The 27,581-nt window shown below is 36.3% G+C and overlaps 1 protein-coding gene across 6 annotated transcripts in view; it reads left to right on the forward strand.

The window, feature by feature from the left end:
- Nucleotides 1–27,581, forward strand: part of LOC149559506 (putative glucose-6-phosphate 1-epimerase) — a 72,915-nt gene that overhangs the window by 2,953 nt on the left and 42,381 nt on the right. For 3 of the 6 annotated variants that reach the window (XM_089833415.1, XM_089833414.1, XM_089833416.1), the window contains exon 3: nt 3,218–3,312. The exons of the other annotated variants lie outside the window; for them this stretch is intronic. In XM_089833415.1, coding sequence (XP_089689541.1) covers nt 3,218–3,312 — 95 coding nt within the window. The remainder of the gene's footprint in view (nt 1–3,217; nt 3,313–27,581) is intronic. 6 annotated transcript variants of the gene reach the window in all.

The following is a 27,581-nucleotide window of genomic DNA, read 5'->3' on the forward strand; positions in this document are numbered from 1 at the left end:
GTATGGCCAGCAGTATTTGCATGTGTTTCATGTGTTCCTCCAATGTCTTATTGTCAAATATCAATGTCCTCAAATAATACTCACACAAATGGCCAGAATATGAATGGTCTTTCATCTTCTCTAGAACAAAAGATATAAGGTAATTAATTCCCATGAAAGGGACTCAAAAGTTATAATCAGTAACAAAAGAGAAGAAGCAGCTAAACACATAAGTGAAGATGAACAGAGCAAGCATGTAAACCTAAAAGGGTAGAACATTAAGTCATAATACAAAGTACAAGCATATTAGTACAGACTTTTCAGAAAAGACAAGTCTGCCTTGTTAAATCCTTCATACACCATGCAAAATTAAAACATTATTAACTAAGCAATGGACATAGTGGTCACTTCTTATTATTCTCAAATTTCAATTCTTTTGTGTATTATGTCCTTATTTCACTTTTGATGTTATAGTATCCAACTTTATCTTGTATGCGATGATGGTCAACATTTTGTGCAGCCAGGACATTTTTTTCCAGTTTCTAGGAGTCTGATAAATAAAACATTCTCAATCCATTTGTATTTTGTGTCCTTATTCACCTTTGATGTTATAAAATCCAACTGTATCTGGTATATGATGATGGTTAATATTTTGTGCTGCCGGGACATTTTTTTTGCAGTTTCTAGGAGTCTGATAAATAAAATTCTCTATATATGCCATTGTCTTCCCTTGCCTCTGTTGTATGGCAAAATGGGTAGTTAGACGGTTACTGGTGCGGAAAGGTTACCGGTGCCGACATGGTTGTGTCGTTTCATTAGCACCGTATCGGATATTATAAATGTGGTGAACACTTACGTATTTGGCATCATTGTATGGAACATTACTGTTATGTACGGAAGCGTTTGATTGATGAATAGTATTTTATTTTGATATGTTATTATATGTTTCTTTCCTGTTCACCTACGGGCTGAACAACCTCTATTGTTAGTTCAATGTACCCCTCTTAAAAAATAGATTTGACCTTCAACCATCTAGAGAGTTCAAGCATTCAAACATCATCTCATGTTTATTGATGAAAGTTTCACAGATATAATAATACAAGACTATGATTTCTTTTTGATGGGAAGTAGGCCAAGCCAAGATTAATTATTTTAATTTGTGTGATTAATTATTATTGTTTGTTAAGTTTGAGTAGAGTCAAACCTAAGTTCTCCCAAATAATAGGCTCACAATTTACCATTGTTTTATAGGTTCTTGCCTTGTTAGAAGACCATGGTTGATCTTTATATAATTTCAATTTTTTATTTCTGTTAAGATTTTAAGATTAATGGGATACAATTAAAATTAATGGCTATTGTTATGAGGGGGGCAGTTTATGATCATGAAAAATTTAAAATTCATTCAATGTGTTCTACAACACAAAGGTCCAATTAGTACCAAAAAAACACAAGACCCCAGGTAAAGCCACCCAGTGTAAAGCACTGAATATCCATTTATAGCCAAATTCTGTCTTTGTAGATACACCAGTATGCAGATCGTCTTATGTGCATTTCAATTAAGCTATGCACATGTCTCTGTGGGTCTTGGTGGTTTGTTTGATGTGGGTTTTTAAAAAGTTTTGGTGATGCCTTCACAAAGGGGCAATGATATGGGGGTTTTCCATTTTTAGATCTTTTTGGAAGGTCCCTGGTGCCCGCCACCTCAAATAGAGAAAATGGTCTGTGATGTTCTGAATTTTGAACGTTTTGACTTCCTAGTGTCCCTTCCTTTTAGGATTTGTCTTTTAAAACCCTAAATACCAATATAATATGGGGACTCCACCCGGGGTCAGGACTTGGTGTTCTCAAGTCCCCCAAACCACCTCACCTTTGTGCCACAATCTTGCCACCAAGGATTTTTGCAAGCGTAAGTTGCAGCTTCAACGCCTGTGATAGAAAGGGGCTTTATTGGCTAACCTAAAGGTCACTGCCACACACACACACACTACATATGCATATTTATGAATGTATGCACATGAGTTTGTACTTGGTTTGATATCGTACTAATTGTAATCATCTCTGCGACATTTTGGATATTCATGTTGCAATTTTGCTATGTTCAAGGATTCAATATTATAATTTATTACTTCTTATACCATTATACATCATTTCATAACTAGCATTTCTAGTACTATATGTATTATATATTATAGTACCCACCCCTTGACCCCCATGAGTGTTTTTCCACCATTCCCAAATTGAAGCTCTTTTTTCCCCCTCATGGAAACCTGTCCCGAAGTCCCGACATCCTCCAGTGCTTGTGTCACACTGCTAAATGCACATTGTAATGCATTTATAATATTATTTGGAGTGACTGAATGAATTCCAAGAAGATTAATTTGATTGAAGTGAACAAGAGACTATATTTTGACAAAAAATACTGAGAGGGAGTGTTAGAGAGCTATTGTCAGTGATCCTAGGGACCAAACATTTTACGCATGATTTTTGAAGTCCCAAAATTAAAAAATTCCAAGTCATTTTGTATACGAAAGTGTATTAAAAACCTCAACTTTCATGCTTATCCAACCTTAAGCCATAAATTTTGCACATCTGGAGTCTCAAACACTTAATCTCACGATTATTTGTTCCAAACTCTAACTTTTGCATTTTGAAGAGCCTTGACTCAAACTTTTACACCTTTTGTGTAATGTCCCCGTTTTTGGCTAGTCTGTGCAATTGATTGAGTTAGCTAATCATAGTGACCCTCGTGAGCTAACAGGGTGTTTTGGGGGTCTCAGTTGATTGCTTACTATTTTTAGTAAGTCTATTATGGGCAGTTGCTATTTTTAGTAGCACAGCGGATGGCTTGGCAGTTGGTTGTCACCTACGGTTGATCAGGTTAATAATTACATGAGCTCTTATTTATTTATTAATTGATTTGCATTATTATAATAACGACTTAAAGAGATATTTCTAAAAAGTAAGTTGGAAAGTTTCTAGTGTTGCATTCTTTTGGAAAACTTCCATGTTTTATGAAGTGGAATTTTATGAAAACTTTTGAAATGAAAAGCTTATAAATGAGAGCTCTTTCATCGGGAAAAAACATGCTTGAATATGCATTTGCTTTTGTGCCTTTGTGGCTTTTCTTGATTTCTGACTTATGAACCCTTGCTGAAGTATAAGGGTCTCAACTGAAAAGTACTTGGCAATTGTGCTGAAGTATACAATTGGCCAACTTTCTCCTATTGTATTCCTGTAGGTAAGGAGAATAATTCCGAATAATATATATATGCTGATATCACCTGGCGAGGGTTTGAAGAATTTCCGAGTTCTTTCATTGACATTTGTGTTGAGGTATACATCTATCAAATCTCTTGCTATGATTACTGTGGTTACAGAGATAGGTGTTTTGAATGAAATTGATTGAATTGTGTGCATCTGGAAATCGATTTGATAATCGATTGGAGAGACTGGGACTGCTGTTTTATCATTTGGGCTGCATTAAAGATTGTTTCTGTTAGATGTCAGGCTGAGCATTGGTTTCCTGCCAGATTGTGAAGTTTCAAGGAGGAATAACACAAAGAGTGCAATCTGCATTGTCTCACGTCTTTGCTGAAACCTGCTGCATATCTTTTCCTTAGACATTGGCGTTTCAAATCTGCTGCTACAAACATTTGCGAGTTGGCAGATCTTTGGAATCAATACAGTGTGCAGAGTGACCAGCAATCAATGGTTGGCAGAAATAAATTGGTGTGTGTTTGCAAATTCATGACTTGACGTCACATTGTAAATCACTGTTGTGAGGACTGTATTCTTGGAGCTGCATTCTCTTTCCAGCTGGGCATTATGTTTTGCTGTTTAATAAGGCAGTGCCAGGATTGGCTTTATATCACTAGGTTCAAAGTTCTATTCTAAATAAATTGTGATCTGCACAATATTTTTATAGTGAATGATATGATGATATTGCTTTGTTGGTATCATAGTTCAATTTGTACCATGACTGAAATTTGATGAATAGATTTTCATAGCCCTGACTTTGTTTATTGTTTATCAATATTTGGTATTAGTGTGCTTGCCGAATGTTAACAAAATATCAAACAGTAAATTTGCATAGAAAATTGGTGTATTAAAGAGGAGTAACCAGATGGGGTTTTTACATTTTGGTCCGAAATCCTAACTTTCACTTTTGAGGATTGTAAAACTTAACTTTTGAAAACCCTATTCAGAAGCTTTTAACCCTCTTCTAGCAGCTTTCAAGGAAGTGCAATTAGTGGGTGTGAATAGAAGTTCAGCAACCTACAAAAGCCTTCATAGGTGGAAATCATACGAAGGCATGTGAATCGTTGGAAAGTTTGGATATACAAACGAGGCACATGGACTCTTTCACATATAATTCATCAAAGGAGTGCTGCTTCATGGAGTGCATGATTGCAGGTTGTGCACTTACTAAAACGCTCTTCTCATTCAAGACCGCATTCCCTAATGATCTAAATTGGGTTTACACCATTATACCCAAAAAAATACACCTCCAGTTCATTGTAAGTGGGCTGATGTTAATACGAAGTCGAACATGTCTGCTATATAGTTCGAATCATGATATAAGTCCGTTACACTAAGATGACACCTTGATGCAACCTTCAAAATTCACTAAATCTTCCACAAAGAACCCAAATCAATATAAAACCAACCTAGCACCGATGTGTTGCCACAAAATGACATAAAGATGCATGTTGCAGGTCTGTAATGCACTTTTCATAGATTCCCAAAACCTTGCAAACAGTCTGCAATATGATAATGAGCATGCAACATGATCAAACATTCTTAATTTACAGATTCTTAATGTAATATTGCCAAATAAGAAACAAAGGACCCCAAATAGCAAGAATCAACTTCCAAGAGTAAAAAACATAATAGGGCAATCTTGGAAGGAAGGGCCCACTATAATATTAAAAAAGAAAGAGTTTTATAAAAGAAAAATGTGTTTTCAAAGTGCTGATGTAGCCTATCTTGTTCGGAATGCCTATTTGTCCTTGGGGACTTCCAAGGCATCTCTTGTCATCCTTAGGACAAATAGCCTGTAATGCACTTTTCATAGATTCCCAACACCTTGCAAACCGTTTGCAATATGATTATGAGCATGCAACATGATCAAACATTCTTAATTTACCGATTCTTAATGTAATATTGCCAAATACTAAGCAAAGGACCCCAAATAGCAAGAATCAACTTCCAAAGGTAAAAAGCATAATAGGGCAATCTTGGAAGGAAGGGCCCACTATAATATTAAAAAAGGAGTTTTATAAAAGGAAAATGTGTTTTTAAAGTGTAGATATAGCCTATCCTGTTCAGAACGCCTATTTGTCCTTGGCACTTCCAAGGCATCCCCAGTCATCCTTATGACAATTTTGGGCAAACTCCCCAAGTTTCTGGGATGTTCCCTAGCATTTTTCAAAAATTGCGGACATGGTGGGGATGTCCCCTGGCCGTCTCCATGTTTCAAAAATGTCCTCGATGGCGGGACATGGGAATTTAGGTCAAGGATGTGTCCCGAGTTACACTGATAAAATCCCAGAGTCAAAATGTTATGTTGTTTCATGGTGTGTAATGGCTGCCAGATATTCACAATTAAATTTGTTGAAAATGCCTCAAAAATTATCAATCAAATGCCATTAGCAAGAGTAAATCTGAGTTCTATAACCTTTTGACCATTATTAGAGCATGTGGAATGGGAATTGCAAGCTTGTGAAATATTTGAAAGGCTTCTTCACTAGATGTCATCTTGTGGGACACTTGATTGTTTCATTCCAACAAACTTCATCTTTGCTTGTGCCAAATGGTAATTTTGGATAATGAATGGACATCCATTAAAGCTCATGCGAGATATAGAAGTTTATAAAAGGTTCTTGCATCAACTAAAAACATTTCCTTTCAGTTTGTTCTTGTTTACTTAAGTTCTATATTTCTTTTGACATTCTTCTGAATTGGCTGATTTTCTCATGCTTTGACATGTTCCTAGAATCATGTTCAATTTTACTTTGGGTTCACATCTCAATCCGGTTCTTCTCAGTGGAGTTCTCTCAGAGCCTTGGCTTGGCCTATTTGTTCACCGCGTTCTACGACTAGTTGGAGTTTTTCGATATTGCGAACCATTTCCTTGGTTTGTGAATCTAATTGGTTTGTCTAGTGATGTTGCTATATTCTTGGTCAAGCTCCCTATGGGTTCAAGCTCCATTTAAAATCTTGGTGGAGGAGTTTTTTATTATTTTGGTCCTGACCCATATTTGGTGTTATGTTTTCTTACCTTGGGGTTGATCATCTTTCTTGGCCAACTTGTTGCCTTGAGAATGTCCTATATATTGATGTAATTGATCCTTACAAAGGGAACAAAGTAGTAGAATAACTTTTGGAGGTTCCAAAAGAAGGATAATCAAGATTTTGATCTATAATTATACTTGTATGTCTGTATTTTTGCTGGCCAATGCATCTATGATATTGCAAATATTTGATCTTGCATTTTCTCAGTTCTTTGTTGTTTTTGTTGTGTGACTTTTGCTGCATGGCCTGAATAGTCCTCATTGAGGATCCTCCTACCATGCCCCCACCAAAAGCCAATCCGACTATATGACAAAACTCCTCAAATATCATCTCAGCCAATGAAATGATTGCAAGAAAATGAATTGGTTGAAAAATATTAGAAATTGCAAGCAAATGCAATTGACAGATGCAAGACTACAATTGACAAACTTCGCTGATGCACACTCTGCCTGTGCAAAATTATGAATTTTAAATTAGGGTACTGACATTGTGAAAGCATAAGAAGAAAACTTTTTATCAGATTTTACAGTCCAAAATGTTGTTGTAGACTTGGGTTCAAAATGTGAAAGCATAGACAAGCATGTGATATGTTTGACAAAATGCCCAATTGGACACAATAAATGCAGGGAATAATGTGGAAATGAATAGAAGGTCCAATATGAATTTAGGTTCTATGATAGATTTGAAGAAATGGCTTAGAAACTTCCAAATTTTCATTTGAGATTCTATCGGGCTTATGAGTTGATGTTCAAATTCATATGCTTAAGATTCATCCTAAGGATGCTTTGGATGTGAATGTTATTTTACATCATTTTCTAATGAAATTGGGAACTTAAGGCAACTATCAAGATTAAACATTAATGTTAAGGGAATACATGTCGATCGACAAATGACTCATAAATTGGTGCATACATGTCTATCAAAGACATATTTTTAAGCAAATGCATTGGAATAAGTTGGAGTATGTTAAGGTAATTTGTGGATCAAGAGATGACATAGAGCTCACCTCGGAAAAACCAATATGTTGGTTATCTTTTGAATTTATGAACAATAAATTGCCTTTTCTTAGCATATGTAAGCTCTATCATTGTGTTAAAACTCCAAACTGGCTTCCAACTTGAATATTGAGCACCACTTATTGTTTTTACAATTTAAATAGTATTTGCTTTATTATCTCTATGAAAATTGGAATCAACAAGTTCTAACAGTTTCGAATGTTAATGGATAATAACCAGATAACTTCCTTAATACTTTATATCTTTGCAAGTTTTGATGAAAAACATAAAGGCAATATCATATAATTTGAATATGGCACCTGGACTGTAATTTATAGTGTCAAGCCGTAACTCGCAACTGCTCCCTTATTGTTTAGGTGACTCCCCAATACCAAACCACTGCAGATTGATAGCCATCTTTAGGTAGCTCACAACGATGCTGAATAGATGTGTGAATAACGGCAAGCAGGGAGACCAAAATTAAGGCGTGACTCCCTTATTGCCTCAACATGGGTTGCTCCAATCACACGCAGGCTCAGTATCATATCGTAGGTCCAAGATGGGCAGAAAGCAAGCATTAGGAAATGACGCTAGGCCCTGAAATGAAATGCAACACCTCCAACAATTGACGCAGTCCTTTGATGTTGAAACGACAAGTCTGGAAAAGAAATCGCAGCCTATGAATATGAACTGCCAGCGCTCAGAAAAGTCACATAGGTTCCCAAACTTGAACGCAGAAATCCAATAAAGCTCAGCAACAGGCCTTTGATATTGAAATGACAAGTCTGGAAAAGAAATTGCAGCCTATGAATATGAATTGCCAGTGCTCAGAAAAGTCACATAGGTTCCCAAACTTGAAAGCAGAAATCCAATAAAGCTCAGCAACAATTTGCAATACAATCTTAAGATAATTCTTAGAAAAATCCCTAGAAACCCTTAGTCAGATAATCAATAGGAAATAGATTATCCAATGTAATAATCAAAACTTTTCTTCTTAGCTACAGGAATACAGTAGGAGAATATCTAGCAAATATCAAATCCACTATACTTCAGTAGTGGAATGAAAACACTTCTCAGATACAGTGATGAACAGTAGAGAAGTTAAGCAATTTTAGCTATACCTTAGTAGCTAAATTGCATAAGCAGTTCTCAAAATTTCCAACTCTTATACATCAACAAGGGCATACATTTCAGAATCCAGGAAAAAGCCACGAAGGCACAAAATCAAAAATAAATAAGCAAGCGTATCTTTCCCAATGAAATGAGCTCTCATTTATAAACTTTCGTTGGCAAAAGTTTCCATAAAAATCCACTTCAGAAATTGTGAAAGTTTCCCAAAAGAACTCAACACTTGAAACTTTCCAACTTGCTTTTTAGAAATATCTCCTAAAGTCATTATTATAGTAATATAAACATTATTATAATAATGCAACTCAATGAATAATAAATAAATAAGAGCTCATGCACTCATTAACTTGATTAACTGCAACCTGATTAACTCTAGGTGACGACCAACTGCGAAGCCATCCATTGCGCTGTCGAAAATAGCAACTGCCCAACATAGACTTACTAAAAATAGTAAGTAATCAATTGAGACTCCTAAAACACCTTGTTAGCTCACGAGGTTTGTTATGATGAGCTAACTCTATCAACTACACAAACTGGCCAAAAATGTGGACATTACACATTGTAAAAGGTAGGATTTTGACTTTTATTTGGTAAAAGTTAGAGTTGGTTGTAAAAGCATGAATACCTTCATGCTCTAACTTGATTGATTACTAATCAAAAAGTAGTTTGTTAGCAAAGAAGCTTATAAATACAAGACAATGTTTTTAATGTAAATAAGATTTTTTACGGAGGCGAAACTTTGGAGGATTTTTTTTGAGAGCTTGTGTTCCTAAGGGTTTTTGAAACTTGTATATTTTAAAAAGATAACAAAGAATGCATTTCATTCATATGAATTGAATATGATTCCTAGTAATAGTATTAGTTTCTTGTATGTCAAATTAATAATCTCTTTGTGTACTTATGTGATCTGTTAGTCTCTATTATAAATGATCTGTGTAAAAGATGTTTACACTCTGGTATTATTGGTTAGAAAGTGTTGGTGCTACCTATTACGATAATAGATAGCTTCTATTATTAGTTAATGGTTATCTATTTGTAATTTATTGTAAATAATAAAATGTTTCTAATATTAATTAGTCTGTAGTTATCTGTTAGCTTTCTTTAAACTTTCTTTTCGCTAGAATAAAATGTTTCTATTCTTTATGATCGATTCCTAAGGAAACATCGTTTCATTCTTTTGTATATATTGACCTCTCTATCTCTGTTAATATTAAACAAATATTTGCCAATTACTCTGTAATATGGTATTAGAGCCAATTCTTTGATTTTTTTCAAAAAATATTATAATTTCTTGTTTAAAATTATCAGAGCAATATTCTTCGAAATTATTTTCAGTGATATTTGCTTATTACAACCATTTTTCTGCAATTGCCGTCTACTTTTTCTGCACATCTAGGACTAGGAGCGATGCCAAGGGTTTCTTAAAACCCTCAGTAGCAAATTCGCATGCATAAATTGTGTTCCTGTTGTCATTGATTTCAATCTTTTTTCAGCCCAAGACGTTTCTGTTCGAAACCCTAATGTTTGGGCTCGATTTTTATTCTTTTAATCATAGATTCTTGATGGGTTTTCGAGTGCTCAACTGGGTCGTCAGATTTTTCTAGGCGTCTCAATTTTTGTGACTCAGTTTTCAAGCTAGCAGATCCAAACACTGAAAAACATATTCTTTTGGTTTATTCGATCTCTCTTTTGGGTATCCCTTCAAATATTCTGGGTCTTTCATTTTTTGCCTTGAAGTATGTACCTTTACAATTTTTCATGCTCTTATTGAAAAACTTTCTATGGCATCTTTGACTAATATTTTGCTCGAGAGCAATTCAAAATTCAATGGTTGGAATTATGGCACTTGGAAGTAGCGTATAATAACAAAGTTTGACTATTGAAATACCGATCAAATTGTTCTGGGTGTTACACAATGTCCTATTGCCCTTGGTATTGATTATAGGATCTGAATAATTGGGAGGCAGTGATGTTTCTCAAATTATTTGTAGCTGATGATCAACTCTCCCAGATTCCATCTGACAGGATAGCTGCCGAGATATGGGCACATCTCAAGAATCTTCATGAGACTTCTGACAAAAGCAAAGCTTTCTTTTTGAAGAACTCTCTAGTGCAGGAGCACGTCTGTGACAGGAAGACAACCTACAATATGACTAAAATGCAAGGCGCAAAGCAAATATCAAAAAGTTTTGAGTTTAAAATCTGAAATTTGAAATGTTTGTGTGTGAGTTTAGAGTTTTATGTTTTAAAATAAATGTCCTTTTTTTGGTGGTGGAAATGTTTAGGTGGCATTCTTATAAGCCTACCCAACATTATCCACTTAGGACTTAGTATGAGTTTATTTTAGATTATTTTGGGTGTGTTAAAGGTTTCTAATTTTTGAAAATGTTTATGGGAAAAATCAAAAGGAAGAAAATGATGAATATTCCTAAAGCACCATGTGTAGGCATTCAAAATGTAACCGCCACAAGAAAGCTATGATGGATTTTTGGGAGTTACATTAGAAGGTGAATATTCCTAAAGCACCATGTGTAGGCATTCAAAATGTAACCGCCACAAGAAAGCTACGATGGATTTTTGGGAGTTACATTAGAAGGTTTTTCAAAAAAGAGAAAGAGTGCATATTGTAAGAGCGATTTTTGAAGAGAGATTTTTGAAGAGAGATTTTTTTTTGGGAGAAAGTGAATAGAATGAAGTTCTTGAGTTTTCCTGTAATTTTCTGAAGTTTCTAGTGTTGTACAAATGTAATTGTGTAGTATTCTACATACATTTTTCTATTTGTATTTAGATCAACATCTTGGAAGAAATCTGAAAATCAGATCTTAATAGTTTAATATTTTCTTATTGTTCATTTCCTATCAGCCGAATCTCTCTGTTGTTTTGAGAGTGGTCTTTGCATGGGGGTTTTCTAAAGATCCTCCAATGGTCTTTGTTAGCCATTGGAGGATCCTCTGTAATTTCATGCATTTATTTATTTCTGTATTGTTGTCTCATATCAGGTTACAAGAAAACCCAGTTGTAATGCAGATTTGAATGGGCAACATCTTCATGTGTTGATCCTCATTTCATTAAATTTCTATGCATTTGCTGAAATTTGCATTCATGCATGTGAAGCCTTAAGTCGTGCATTTGATTTTCTAAAGGTTCTAAAATTCCTCTGCATCACTCTCTACTTTCTATTATAATGGTTGAGCGAACATTGCTCCAGGCTCACCTAAATAGGATTCAAGAAATCTGTGATCAGTTGCTTGCCATTGGTCGCAAGATGGAGGAAGAGGACATTGTGGTCATCACTCTCAAGAGTTTACCCAAGTCCTATGAGCATTTTATCGAGACTCTCAACATCACTTCTTTTGGTGTTATGAAATTCACACACTTCTGCTTTAGCAAGATCGATGGAACCAATAGTTCGGTGGTAGTTCCAACTCCACCTGCTTATAGAAAGCCTTCGTTGTTAAATCCTTTTAGAAGGATAAAGGCAAGGCTCAACAGTCTTCTGAGTAGAAATCTTCTACTTCAGATTCAGAAGGCTTCTAGAAGAACATTCAATGCAACTATTGCCACAAGATTGTTATCATGAAGGTTGAATGTTGGAAATGCTTAGCTGCCTAATCTAGGAATTAGATCGCAGCCCAAAGCGAACAGTGCAGAGCACACTAAGTAGACAAAATATGCCTTTTATGCCTTAATGGCTAAAAGAGCTGTAGATCATGTGAAGTTGTCTGCCTAGTACATTGATTTAGGTGCCACTTGTCATTTCACCCACCACAAAGACTAGTTCACTGACTACCAGCCTTATTCAAATTCTGTTATTTTTGGTGATGAAGAAGAGTACATTGTTGTCGGTAAATGCAACATTTAGATTTAGTCGGAGGAATCTCATTTTCCTCGATGTGTATTACGTTCCAGGGATGGAACTAAATTAGTTAGTCAGTTGTTGTGACACTCTCCACAGTTGGATGTCAACTTCAATTCACATTAGTGCACCATCATTGCTAGGGCGACTTAGTCTATTGTTAGTGGGTCTTGAGGATCATGGTCTTTTCCAAGCTATTAATTCTGGTGATTCTTGGGACTTAGCTATGGCTGCTCAGTGGTTTGCTAGAGATTTAGACTCAACAACTTGGAGTTTGCTAGACTGGGAAGCAAAATCACAGACCTTTCACCAATGGCGATTCATGTTAGAGTAAGTAGATATTTTCTAATTAACTCTAGTCTACTTAAGCTAAACTTTAGGTATCTAATAATTAATATCTTTTATTAATTATTATGATACAACCTAGATTAAATTCTATTCATGTATTTAATAATTATCTTCTAATTATTGAATACCTAGATTAAATACTCTTCCTGTATTTAATAATTATCTTATAATTATTAAATACCCTAAAGAGTTTTATGTTACCTTTTTGGGTTTTGATCTAAGGATAGTCTCTCATTGTAAACATTAACTTGAGATAATTCATTTTTTATATAGCAATTCGTTTTTTTTCTCATCAAGAATGTCTCATCGATATTCAAGCTGTAATGTCCCCTTTTTCTGGGACATTCGCCTAGGTTTCGGTGGTGCAAAGGTTCTTTACGGGATCCAGTTTGAGATTTGGCCTAGCCATTTCCAGTTCCAGACCCATCAGAGCAGTTTTGGTAGGTTGTCCAAATGTTTACTATTTTAAGTAAGTAATTAGAGCTCAGTATTTTCAGTACCTTAGTGCTGAGTTGGAAGCGTCTTGCCAAGAGCTTTCCAACAAGCTATTGCACATGCTGATCAGAGTTCATTTGGTTAGTTATTTTAATGCCTGATGACTATACGGTTTACTGACTAAGTGACTTTTAAAGTTCATTTAACTTGTCACTTTATTTAAAAAAGGTACGATGTTCACTTAAGTGACTAAAGGACAAAAAAGGTGCTTTATCCCACATTGTTTGAATGAGCATGCATCACGTTGGGAAAAGTAATAAAGGTACAACAAGCTCCAAATGAGAGGATATATGAAGAATATAATATATAAAACAAATATTAATTTGGGAGCTAGAAACAGTTGTTGGTTATTTCTTCGAGGACACAAACCCTTGAAGAAGCATTTGAAGGTTGGACGCAAACCTAACCTTCCTATAGGTTTTATCTACATTGCCAATTTAACTGTTATTTCTGTTTATAAGATTGGATCATTTGGATTGTTGCATGTTATTGTCTTGCTGTTGTATAGTACAGTAATATTGCTTGGTGGCTATTTGTATTAACTGCTGGTTTATGTATGTACTTTTTGATTATTGGAGAAATAAAACAAGTTTTCTGAGTTTCTTTATATGCAAATCTGCGGGTTACAAGTCGTTTAAGGTTTTGGAATTTGTATCAAATATTGGTTTGTTGTTCGGATTTAAATCTGCATGTATATATCATGGGTTTTTGGTAAAATATCCGGAAAGGGATATTATAGTGGTATCAGAGCCAAGAATCCTGCCATCCTGTGGAATCACGAAACACAAGAAGTTTATGAAATCAATTCACTTCATATTTTGGTTGCTTTAATGTGACTGGTTTGAACTCTAAGGACGAAACCCCTTGAGTTTAATTTGCAGAGAAGATTGGACGTCACCCTAGCCCTGATCTTCGAAGAAATACACTCTACAGGCAGATATCGACAATGAAGAAGGGTTATTAGTAAGTTGGTTTCTTCTACAGTAAATCTTATTGTAGTATTTAGAATATAAGGACGGGGGCAACAAATATTCAGCAGAGAATTTAATGAAATCAGTCATGAAGTAATAGGCGGAAGAATATACTGGTCGACTACACTCCTTATCCAGGTGGATTTTGTGATCAGTTTCTCCAACATGGGCCGAGAGTTTACAAGGGAGAGCTACGCGAGTTTTGGAAAGTAGGGAAGGAGGTCTTCACCGTCAGACGTCTTAGTAGAACAACCAAAGCGGCAGGAACATTGTGTTGGGCTTACAGAGTGAGCAAGGCACGATAGGGAAATCTCAAATGTGTGGCTGAGCTTCAATCCACGAGTGGAGCCATCACCACTGCAACTCACGAGATCAAGTTCGGATGCTATAGATACCAGCTCGCAGCGAAAGCAAGGAAATAGATGTTGTCGGGTGCGTGAGCAAACCCAAGATAGGTAGTGCTTCAGTTCACGAGTTTGGACGCTTGTTTGGACGTTTCAATCTACATCAACTTGCCAACGTGGGTGGATTGCTACCATTCCAAAATCTTGGCATGTATACACCAGTTGGGACCTCACAGCAACATCTACCTTGGTTATGCAGAGAACACCTCCAATCCGAGTGGAATATATTCACTCCAATAGTGGTCAAGGTGCCGTAGCAAATCATGTGCTCGAGTTAGCGGATAGGCTCCAGTCTGGGCATCTGAGACACAAGTTGCTATTAGCGTATTCAAGGCACAAGGCAGCTACAGGTTTTAGAACTTGCAAACCGTTTATGCCATGTCAAGTGTTTTGGAGCGAGTATGAGTTTGGTGAAGAAAGAAATCTGGAAGATGTAATGAGCCTGTATTTGAAACTTTGCAAAGTCTTAGTAACTGCGTTTTGAGAGGAGCCACGTTAACGCGGTTGACAGGTTGACAACAGTTATCAATCCACACTTGCGCGGCAACATAATAGTGGAGGTAGTCACATGGAATTTCTAACTCTAGACGTCCAGCAGGGAACGATATTTACCTCAGTAGATACCACGTCACACTGGGTTGAATGCGATGAAGTCACGGGTTATCTCAGTAGTTACGACATTAGACCTGCATACAAATTTGCCATCAACAGCGAATGCCTTTAAGGACCATGACAGTAATATAACAGGAGCAATCAATATTTGTTATCCCATGGCCTACATGATTTGAAGGGCAGACAAGATCTTTCAATAGTGTGACAACTACCTCTTTCGTAGCAAGGTGTAACCACGAATGCCTGTAGTATACACCTTCCATTCTTCGGGGTCAACTGGAATTGGTGTTAAGAAACAAAAGAAACTATTACAGATTTATCGTTTAGAAATAGTAGGAAATTGGTCAATGGGTGATTGTTTTGGTGAATAGTCTGTCATATAGAGCTCAATATTTAGGTCTGCATAATGGCACACTGAATCATATCCTCCTGTGGTTGGAGTACGATGCTGGTAGATTCAAAAGGATGTCAAATCTCAAGTTTCACGTTCCTATTTTGTTTGCAGCTAATAGCGTGTAAAGTTGAAGGCAATGGAATGCTTAGAGGTGTAAATTCCTATTGAAGTGAGGTTAATACAGGAAACCAGGGCAATTGTAAAACATCTGAGGGGGCAAAGAATGACACTCCACAGAAAGTTCCTCCTATTGAAGCACCTGCTCTATCTCTAGAAGAGTTAAAGGAAGCAACAAATAACTTTGGTCCAAAAGCTTTGATGGGAGAAGGATCCTATGGAAGAGTATACTATGCAACATTAAGCAATGGTTCAGTTGTAGCGATTAAGAAATTAGATGTCAGCAGTTAACTAGAGGCAAACTTAGAATTTTTAGCACAGGTTTTAATGGTCTCAAGGTTGAGGCATGAGCATTTAGTTGAGTTGGTGGGTTCCCAGAATATCATTGGTTATTATCATCTCATAGCATTTGAGTCAATAAAGTAGTGGTTCAGTTTTTACAGAATGTATATCTGCTGAAGGGATTGAGATGGCATGATAATAGTTTGATTAAACACCTCAGTTCCGAGCATAACTCAGGGTTCAGAATTAGTTGAGAGTATTACAGTGACTGGCATTGAGTTGGAAGCAGATCTTTCCATACAAGTATAGAAAGACAAGAAGTTGTTGAAGACACATCCATGGCTACAACAGGCCTTAAAAAAAAAAAGAACTCAAGGTACACTCATGATGGGCAAGTCAAAGATCCTTATGAATGTAAAACTGAAGTAAGGAAATTGTACGATGATTATAACAAATTTCCGTCAAAGCTTCAAAAAGAATTTCCTTTCATTAATTATGTGGACTTTCAGCTAGAGCTGCAAAACACGACAGATATGATGAAAAACGAATACCATGCATTGGTTTGAGATCTCCTTGCAGAGGACAGTTATAGAGATTTGCATAGGGAAGATATCAATCAACTTGATAGTAGCACTAATAATGGCACTAGTATACTAACAGGAAATTGGGAGGCAATGTATCTTATGGAGCTATTTACACTAGTCCTTCTGATGAGTAGGTTAATGACTCATGTAGTAGAGTTGACCAAACTGGCAACGTTGGCAACTCCAACGTCTTATTTGGTGACATGGAAATTAACTTGGATGAATTTTGTAGTGGTACCAGACTGAAAGTTATATCAAATTTTGAGGAGCAAATGGACCACAATGTTGGCAAGATAGATGATCTAGCACATGTTGAGTTCGAGGATATATCTGAAAATGTTGTTCCCTTAGATGATGAAAAATTAGAAAATGCTATGGAGAACAACCCACTCATGTTTGCAGGAAATGGTCAAAAACCATTATCACTCCTTGACTTATCGGATATGTTTTTGGTCAAAGAGGACAAGATTGTCCAAGTGTTGACGAGGATGGATGATTCTTCCAATTTGATTGAGGATCTCATACAAAAGATTGTGATAGAGGAGAGGCATAGGAATCTATGTGGTGTCACGAGTCCTCTTTTACATACTATTTTTTAAACTTTGAAAATAATAAAGTATGAGTACTTGCAACTATTAATGGATAAAGATCTAGCAATAAAATTTGGAATGGATATTGAGAGTGAGGTAGATGAGTTATGCCTTCAATTGAGCTTAACCCATTATTCCATCCACAAAGCGGAAATCCAAACGAGTGAGGCAGCCACTTATGAAGAAGATAACCGGGGTTCAAGGGCACAAGAAATCACGCAAATCATTGAAGAAATTCGTAAAGTGGGTAGATGTGAAGGCAAACAATGTGATTCAATCACGTGTTCCTCGTTTGAGACTTCCTATGGTGAGAAAAAATCTATGGATCAACAAATTGATGAGACTGAAAATTCTGATTTTTATGACAGTAGTTGTACATCTTCACATGAGCACATGGTTAGTGATACAACAAGTGAAGATAATTCAGAGATTTCAATTAATGGTGAACCATCCTCTTACGAAGACGTAGACATAAGCAAGAGTACTTATGGTGGGGTAGGAAGTTTAGATTTATCCTTCGCATGCACTGAGGAATTTTTGAGCTTACCCAGAGATTTATGACCTAGCTCTTACGAGATGGCCATGACCTACTTGTTGATTAATGATTTTTCTTTTTGGTATATTTCCACTATCAGTGATTTATTTGTGTATGTTGGTAATATATTCGCGATTCTATTTGGCCTTCCAAGGTCAACAAGTTATTTGCAGGTGAGTAGGGAGATTACACATTACCCTACGTTCCACATGAGGTGTCTACATTTTTTATTCCGCAGGGTATTGAAGATAGTGTTAGCACTCATGATGTTGGTGATTCACCAACTACTCTTTCATTTACCCAGGATCATGTTGATTAGGTAGTTGGGGATCCAGGTGTTAATAGTATCTTACATTTGGCGGATTATGCTATGTTGCTACACAACCACATGATTATGATCTGTGTATTCTAGCTTTCTGACATATCAGAGTTCCAGAGATTAGGATTACTCCTTTCCCACTAGAGTGATATGGTGGTAGAGTCGGATTGGCCGGATCTATCATTGTCATCGGTACAGTTATTGTAGGAGTGGTATAGTAGTACAATGGTACAGATATCACAGGAGCTGGTCAGTGGTATCTTAGTCAGTTCACGAGTTCTCACTTGGGATCTAAGGGGAGCATCCTTATGCATTGCGTTTTATCGGGGAGCTAGGAGGAGAGTTTGGTAATTATCATCTTGGGGTGGATATTGGTATATTGCCGAGCTCTCATCATCACTTGACAGTAGAGACTCATAGGGTCACTCATGGAGTGAGGCATTCATTCTGACTGAGGGTAGTGGCACACCGGGCAGTAGCACATGGCTGTTGGTGTCCCTTTATGGTGAGACTTGGGATCCTGGCATTTAGTTATTTGGCACATTGATTCCTATTGTACTGTTTCACTATTTTGAGTTTGGGAAGATGCATGCTGGGTACATCGACTGAGGAGTAAAACTACATTCTCGAGGTGAGTATGGGATCTTGGCATTTGGTTTCTGCAGGTATGAGCGGATTGCTTGAGGGCAAGCAATCTTTGAGAAGGGAGGTTTTGTAATGTCCCCTTTTTTTGGGACATTATAATTCTGTGTGGCCAACTCACTTCGCCTAAGTTTCGGGGGCGCAAAGGTTCTTTATCGGATTCAATTTGAGATTTGGCCTAGCCATTTCCAGTTCCAGACCCATCAGAGTAGTTTTGGCAGGTTGTCCAGATGCTTACTATTTTTAGTAAGCAGAGCTCAATATTTTTGGTACCTCAGTGCTGGGTTGGAAGCGTCTTGTCAAGAGCTTTCGAACGATTTATTGCACATGCTTATCAGAGTTCATTTGGTCAATTATTTTAATGCCTGATGACTATACGGTTTACTGACTAAGTGACTATAAAATTTCATTTAACTTGTCACTTTATTTAAAAAAGGTACTATGTTCAATTAAGTGACTAAAGGACAAAAAAGGTGCTTTATCCCACATTGAATGAATGAGCATGCATTACATTGGGAAAAGTAATAAAGATACAACAAGCTCCACATGAGAGAATATATGAAGAATATAATATTTAAAACAAATATTAATCTGGGAGCTGGAAACAGTTGCTGGTTATTTCTTCAAGGACGCAAACCCTTAAAGAAGCATTTGAAGGTTGGACACAAACCTAGCCTTTCTATAGGTTTTATCTACATTGCCAATCTAACTGTTATTTCTATTTATAAGATTGGATCATTTGGATTTGTTGCATGTTATTGTATTGCTGTTGTATAGTACAGTAACATTGCTTGGCGGCTATTTATATTAACTGCTGGTTTATGTATGTACTTTCTGATTATTGGAGAAATTAAACAAGTTTTCTGAGTTTCTTTGTATGCAAATCTGCGGGTTACAAGTCGTTTAAGGTTCTGGAATTTGTATCAAATATTGGTTTGCTGTTCGAATTTAAATCTGCATGTATATATCATGGGTTTTTGGTAAAATATCCAGAAAGGGATATTACACAAGCCTCCATAGATTTTTGCTTCTCTTCTGTAACAGGTCTTTGCATGCAGGTGATTCTTGGGAGCTGTGGGGTTGATCGTTTATCAACTTCAACATGGTATCAGAGCTCTAGAGCTTCATGACCTTGTTCTGTTCGTGAGAGATTTGGCATCGGATCTAACATTGGTTTTTAGATTTGAGCTTTCAACATTTTTTTGGGTCAGATTTGTGAAGGAGCGATTTTACGGAGTTTGGATTTGGGGAGGCATTTTTTTGGCAAAGGGCCTTTTTTGCCATTGCACACAGATCAAGGCAATTTTTTTTTCGAAAAAAGTTTTTTATTTACACTTTTTTTGTGAAAGTTTTGTAAAAATATTCATATATATTTATATATATATATATATATATATATATATATATATATATGTTTTTAACAAATTTATTTCCAAAAAAATATAAATTTACCTGCCTGTTTTTGGAGTCCCAAAATTTTCCAGATTCTTCACAAGTGCCACCATATTGCTGCCCATGGCTCTCCGCGGCCTCTCCAACCGCAACCTACGCTCCCCCAGCAGCGTTTGCCCTCGTACCGCACCCACGACACCTATTTTCAACCCGTGACCTCTGCCTTGGTTTCTTCAGCGCTGCTCTTGTGATCCTCTGCTCCCGCAGCCGGTGTTGTGCCCTACACATCTTATGCACAGTGGATTCTATTTCCCACATGGCGTATACATTTTTGGGCCACTGGATTTATCTTCTGGCACCGGCCTTTTGCTCGGTTGTATGTTTTTGGTGGTTGGATTTTTTTCAATAGGGGTCATTTTTAGGCTTTTTTTTGCCTTAACAGTTGTTTGATCGTCAAATTTGGGCTCGTCAATTGCTGATGTCAGCACCACATCAGCACTGCATTAGCACTTCCTGTCACCTTCTTGACCTTTGTTTGGACCTACCTTCACTTTTTTGCTCATATCTCGGGCATATAGACTCCGTTTTTTACAAAAGAGATATCGCTGGAAAGCTAGTTTCGAGCCCATCTCTGTGGTACAGTTAGTTTTCAGTTTTGATGTTGTTTTGATCACTTTTTTTGTTGTTAAAGTTTGGAGTTCCATTTTGCACTCTGGGAGGCATATCTTGAGCGTTCGATCTCTGATTTCGGAATTCTTTATATCATTGGACATCTCTTTTCGAGCTCTTTCCAGTGATACTAGTTGTTTTTTCATATATTGCTCTAGACACATTCTATTTAGTCTTCTGCATTTTTGCATTCTGGTGGATTACTTGGTTGTTTTAGGTTTGGGGATCGATTTCTTTGCTTCAGATGATTCGTCATGACTTGTACTATCTATTGTATTAGTCGTATGCCTTTTTTGATCTTTCAAGAGACCTTTTGTAAGCTTTTCTGCATATTGTATTGAGATAAGGTGCCACTCGTTGCTTTTAAGGATCTTTTTCATTGTGCCTTATTGTACTTGCACTACATTATAAAGTGCCACGGGGGGGATAGTTGTTTCCTTTTAGTGCCCTCTTCCTTTATCAAGTGAGTGTTCCTTTCACGACATTAGCCCAATGGTGTGTCAATGACACGTGCTTTTATCAGTTCCTCGCTATCGATGTTCTTGGTTCTTTCTGTTTTATAGGTTATTTTTGGCCCACTTTCTCAGTTGCCTGTCACCTCACCCTTGTCTGCATTAGGGGGGTTCTTCTGTTGTTTCTAATGCTTCTTTGGTTTGATGGAGTGAGCTATGTATTTAGTATTTGATCCTATGTACTAGGCGATTGTAGTGGTTGGATACCTATGCATTTCGGTGAGATGGATCATTTACCATATAGACACTCTTCTTTTCGTCCCTACTTGGGATGCAACCTTCAATTTTAGTGGAGGTTTTTTAGATCAGCAGTTACTTTTGATGGAGTTTGCAACTTCTTCATGCTTTAGTGATGTTCTTCATGATCATCTATTGTTCTTATCTTTTGGGACATTCCCTAGTTTGGAGGCTTCTTCAGTCCTTCACTAGTTTTTCAACATTTTTTCCATCTCTTTTTGGAGTAGGGTTTCTCCCATGTGGTTTTCTCTATTTCTCCTCTTTTCAAAGATTTGGTTTTGCTTGGGTACCTCATCAGGCCTTGTTTGCCTGGACCCAAATCTAATTTCAGTAGTAGTTTCTAGGTTTTTAGCTACTCCCTAAGTTTATCTTAAGGGGGGTGTTAGAGTAATTAAATGTTTTCTAATTAACTCTAGTCTACTTAAGCTAAACTTTATGTATCTAATAATTAATATCTTTTATTGATTATTATGATACAACCTAGATTAAATTCTCTTCCTATGTTTAATAATTATCTTGTAATTATTAAATGCCTAGATTAAATACTCTTCCTGTATTTACTAATTATCTTGTAATTATTAAATACCCTAAAGAGTTTTACTTTACCTTTGTGGGTTTTGATCTCTTTTATAAGGACAACCTCTCATTGTAAACATTAACTTGAGATAATTCATTTTTTATAGCAATTCATTTTTTTTCTCATCAAGAATGTCTCATCTATGGATTTGGCTATTTAAGCCTCTATAGCTTTTTGCTTCTTTTCTGTAACTGGTGTTTGCATGTAGGTGATTTTTGGGAGCTGTGGAGTTGATCGTTTATCAACATCAACAATTCATGGCTAGCTTCTCAAGTACTTCATCTTGTTCATGCTGACATCTGCGGCCCTATGGCCACTTCTTCTATTCTTGGGTCTAAGAATTTTCTGTTGTTTGTTGATGATTTTAATAGAAAAATGTGGGTATACTTTCTTAAAAAGAAATTTGATGTACTTATTGTATTTCAGAAGTTTAAACCTTTAGTTGAAAAAGAGTCCAGGAAATCTATTATTGCTCTTAGGTCAGACAATGGGAGAGAATTTTGTTGTAATGACTTCTTTAGCTTCTGTGATTCTCATAGCATTAAGCGGCAGTTAACCACACCCCACACACCACAACAGAACAATGTAGTTGAATTTTGGAACAAAACAATCATCGAGATGGTTCGATCAATGCTCGAACACAGACATGTTTCGAAGAAGTTTTGGGCAGAAGCAGGTAACACTGCAGTTTATCTTTTGAGTTGGTCACCCATAGTGACATTTAAAAGTAAGACTCTGGAAGAGGCTTGGTTAGGTCGCAAGCTCAAAATTAGTTACCTGAAAGTTTTTGGCTCCCTTGCTTTTGTTTGGATCCCTGAGGTGTCACACACCAAGTTGGATGCCAAGAGTCAAAAACTTATGCTTACTGGACAATAGTCTTCACAAAGCGTACCACTTGATCTACATTGATACATCTCATCTCTTGTACAATCGTGATGCAGTCTTTGATGAGCAGCGGGAACCATTTATGCCTGTTTCTCCAGTTCATGATTTGGGAGTTAGATTTCTATTAGGTCCATCTGATGGGAGGGCTCCAGTAGCTCCTGCAACTCTAGTTATGCTAGTGATTTGGATTCCTTTGATGAGGAACCCGATCATAGAGCGTCTCTTGATACTCATGTTGGTCATTCTCGTCTTTGAAATAAGTGGTGGACTAAGACACTTGATTATCTTCGTGATGATGAGCTTACTGATGGGAGAACTACTCGGAAAAAGAGCAAATGTAAAGAATCTATTAACCTTGCTCTCATGACCAAACATTCATAGTGTCTTTGAACCTCAAACATATTCTGAGGCTAAAGGAATTCAAGAGTGGGAACATATAATGACATTTGAATGCCAGAGCCTGTTGAAGAATAACACCTGGGTCCTTTCTGATCTTTTACTAGGGAAGAAACCCATTATCTGCAAATGGATTTACGAAATGAAATACAAATCTGACAGTACTATGGATCAGTACAAAACTCGTTTAGTTGTAAAGGGCTTTTTTTAGCGCCAGGGCATTGATTATGAGGAGACCTTTGCTCCTACTGCAAAGATGAGCACAATCAGATTAGTTTTAGCCATGGTAGCACAGTTTGGATGGAACGGTCATTAGATGGATGTCAAGAGTGTTTTCTTGAATGGTGACCTACAAGAAAAGGTCTACATGATGCAACCTCTTGGCTTCAAGGTTGCTGGTAAAGAACATTAGGTTCTCATATTAGTGAAAGCTCTCTATGACTTGAAGCAGACCCCAAGGGCATGGTATATGAAAATTGATAATTACTTTACTGATCAAAGCTCCCAGAGTTCTTCAGACTCAAATTTGTACATCAAGACTACAGACAGTGACATCATCCTTCTGGTTATTTATGTGGATGATTTGATCATCATTGGTAGTTCGACATCTTTGATTTAGGGAATCAAACATAATTTATTCTATGACTTGAAGCAGACCCCAAGGGCATGGTATATGAAAATTGATAATTACCTTACTGATCAAGGCTCCCAGAGTTCTTCAGACTCAAATTTGTACATCAAGACTACAAACAGTGACATCATCCTTCTGGTTATTTATGTGGATGATTTGATCATCATTGGTAGTTCGACATCTTTGATTTAGGGAATCAAACATAATTTATTCCAGTCTTTTGATATGATTGACCTTGGGGCTCATGCATTATTGCCTTAGTGTTGGTATATTCGTTTCTCAGTCCAAATATGCCATGGCTCTGTTAGACAAATTCAAATGCAAGATTGCAAGCATGCATCTACACCCATGGAGAAAGGTCTCAAGTTATCCACCAAGTCTAATTCTCCTCAAGGTAGGCAACTAGTAGGCAACCTCATCTACCTCTCCGCTACTAGGCTTGATATTAGCTTCGCAGTTAGCTACATCTCACACTTTATGACAACTCCCAAGGTTGATCATTGGATGGTAGCAAAGGATGTGTTTCGTTATGTGAAGGACACTTCAGATTATGAACTTTTTTACTCTTGGAGTTCTTGAAGTTCTAATCCTAGACTCAGTGGGTTCACATATTCAGTTGGACAACCTTTGTTGACAATAAAATTTCAACTTTTGGATATGTGTTCAGTTGGGATACAGTGTCGTCACATGGACCAGTAAGAAGCAATAGGTAGTTTCTCTCTCCTCTACAAAGGCCAAATACAAAGGGACAGTCAAGCGAGGTTGTGAAATTGTTTGGTTTTGTCGGATGCTTGGGGATATGCAAATGTCACTAGTAGGACCAACCACTTTGTTGATAATGAAGACATTATCAAGTTAGCACGAATTCTAGTCTTCCATTAATGAACCAAGCATGTTAATGTTCACTGTCACTACATATGACAATTGGTTGAAGATGGGACAATAGACTTGCAGTATGTTTTTACAACGCATTAGAGTGCAGACATTCTCACCAAGTCTCTTGGTCCTGATAAGTTTGTCAAATTCAGAGGATAGCTTGGTGTTGTGGATAGATTAACCATTAAGGGAGGGTATTACGATAATAGATAGCTTCTATTATTAGTTAATGGTTATCTATTAGTTATTGGTTAGCTTTCTTTTAGCTAGAGTAGAATGTTTCTATTCTTTACGATCATTTCATAAGGAAACATCACTTCATCCTTTTGTATATATTGACTACTCGGCCTCTGTTAATATTAAGCAAATATCTACCAATTACTTCGTAATACCTATTTTCTTGCATGTGCAAATATGTTTCCTTTCTTTCATCATTGTGCATAGCCAACTTATGTTGTACTTAAATCCCGTTTGTAGTTGCTATCAATCATGAAATCTTAGTATTTGTATGTCTTTCAGTAAGGTTCTTATTATCCTTTTCCTTCAGTTTTGTCTTGTATACTTTTTGTACTTTCTAGTGAAAAGTACACAAAAACAACAAATACCCATATCATATGAGGGAGCTGCTCCTCTCAAACGCAGAGGAAGATTGTGATCTGATTGCTATCTCTCCAACTATTGGCACAATTGTCACTACTCATAGAGCAAGCATGGTCAATTTTGAAGTTGTAATGAAAAATCTATCAACTAACAAGCTTGTAAAATTGCTGATACTTGCTAAAGAGTTAATGTTTGATAGCTTTCAGTTGGATAAACCCATGAGACTAAATTGAAGGTGTGTGTATATATATAATTTTTATATTAATTAAATAATAATGAATAGACATGTCCCATGAAGGGACATGTATGGGACATGTCTCGCCATTTGTTTTCCACAATATAAGAGAGATCACTGCTCTTAGAAAATACATACCATAAAAAGAAATGCAAATACATTTGCAACATCGTCCAAAATCAACATGGTATCAGAGCAAAGCTTGGAAGGAGGATATTAACATAGAAATTATGAATTTGTTAAGATCTTTGTTAATCTATTCTTGTTACAATCCGGTCTTCATTGTCATATGAATTATCTTCTATGCGCCTGTTCTCTGACTTGTTCGGGAACTACTTTATCTACAAATATGTTTCTAGTGCTGTCGTCTAAAATTCTGAAGGGTTCATTTATCATGTTTGAATTCCTGCTATAGAGACTCTTGTATGACTAGGCATAGTGTGTAGAAGTTTGTCCTCCGTTTCAGCTCCAATCCTTCCTTTCGCTTCTCAATTATCTTTAACATGTAGCTGCCCATTATACTTGGAGCTCAATAAGATTCTTAAAACACAATAACAATAAAAAGATGAACAAGAAACCGATCAGAAAAAAAGATGAACAAGAAGATGACATTCAATAGATTTCAATTCCAATCGAGGTCTTATATTGCTGTTGCTGTGAAGAATGAATCAACTGCTGCATATACAATGGAGCCTTTGCAACATGATAACTCTTGACCTTTCTGGATATTCAAAACAATAAGCTACCAATGAAGCAATGCAGGTCTATAATAGTTAAAATGCTAGTAGAAAATGGTGTAGTTTGTATGTTGATGAATGGGCAAGGTTGGGCTTAGTCTGTAGCTTCATCTTGCGGTTTTGAGGATTAAAATAAATGAATAATACAAAAGCTAAGTGCAAAATGAAACGTCCTTAGGGTTTTTCATAGATGATCTTGTATGTCAATTGGCATCTCGTGCTTGGCCTAGCTTTTACCAAATCCCACAATATGATAAGGCTGTATTAGTCACCAATATGTTGAAGTATAGCATTAGTCGAAGTGATATACTCATTACATCGAGTATTTGTATTTATGATTTATATGAACATTATTTTATGTCTTATATTATTGATAAGAATACTATATATATATGTATATGTCTATTTATTTATAAATGACTTTACTTAACTAATCGGGCTCTTATAATCAAAAGAGAGTATTATGTTATCGGGTACCTGAATGTAATTGTTTTACAATTGCATGATTGTTGATTGAGAAGCGAACTAATTGTATTTGGTTATACATCGATGGTGATCAGTTATGTCCACATAGGGACATGAAAGGCCATGTAGGGTCATGTCTCTACAGGGACATAATTTTGTTGTTAAGGTTGCAGCTTCTGTTGGATCGATTTTATCATGAGATAACTTGTTGATGGTAAATTATCTTTAAGATATATTATATATGTAATATAATATATATTATACATTATATATTATTATATAATAATGTAATAATATATTACATATATGCTTAAAGATGAGTTATTCATATGGTTATTTATTAACTAATGATGATTAACTATAGATACATTTCTCTTCATGAGACATGTCTCCTCCTCTCATATTTAGGAGTTTTGAAATTTGCATTTGGAAGACATCAATCACATTGGCAATGTTACTACATTTGCAGAAACGATCCTAGAAAAACAACATGGTATCAGAGCCAATTGCAAATGTATCAAAGATCAATTGTAATACAAAATTCTGCATATTGAATGTGTATATCGTTGGCCATATTTATAGCCTGGTCAATGTTTCAGCAGTTACTATATATTGCTGAAGATTCAATGATGTTGGTCATAGAAACAATAAAATTCATTTATACAAGAGTTTGCCAAGTCAACAGTAATAAGACAGATGTGATGCCTTGAATCTACACTAATGACATTAAAGATGCCAAATACACAACGTTAGAGGAGAACACAATTCAGATTTCTTATGCACATCACAGTGGTTAGTTTTATATATTTTACAACAAGGCTTCA

This window comes from Cupressus sempervirens, chromosome 5, assembly GCF_028749045.1.
Source record: "Cupressus sempervirens isolate cs-2001-9-10 chromosome 5, ASM2874904v1, whole genome shotgun sequence".
Classification (NCBI taxonomy): domain Eukaryota; kingdom Viridiplantae; phylum Streptophyta; class Pinopsida; order Cupressales; family Cupressaceae; genus Cupressus; species Cupressus sempervirens.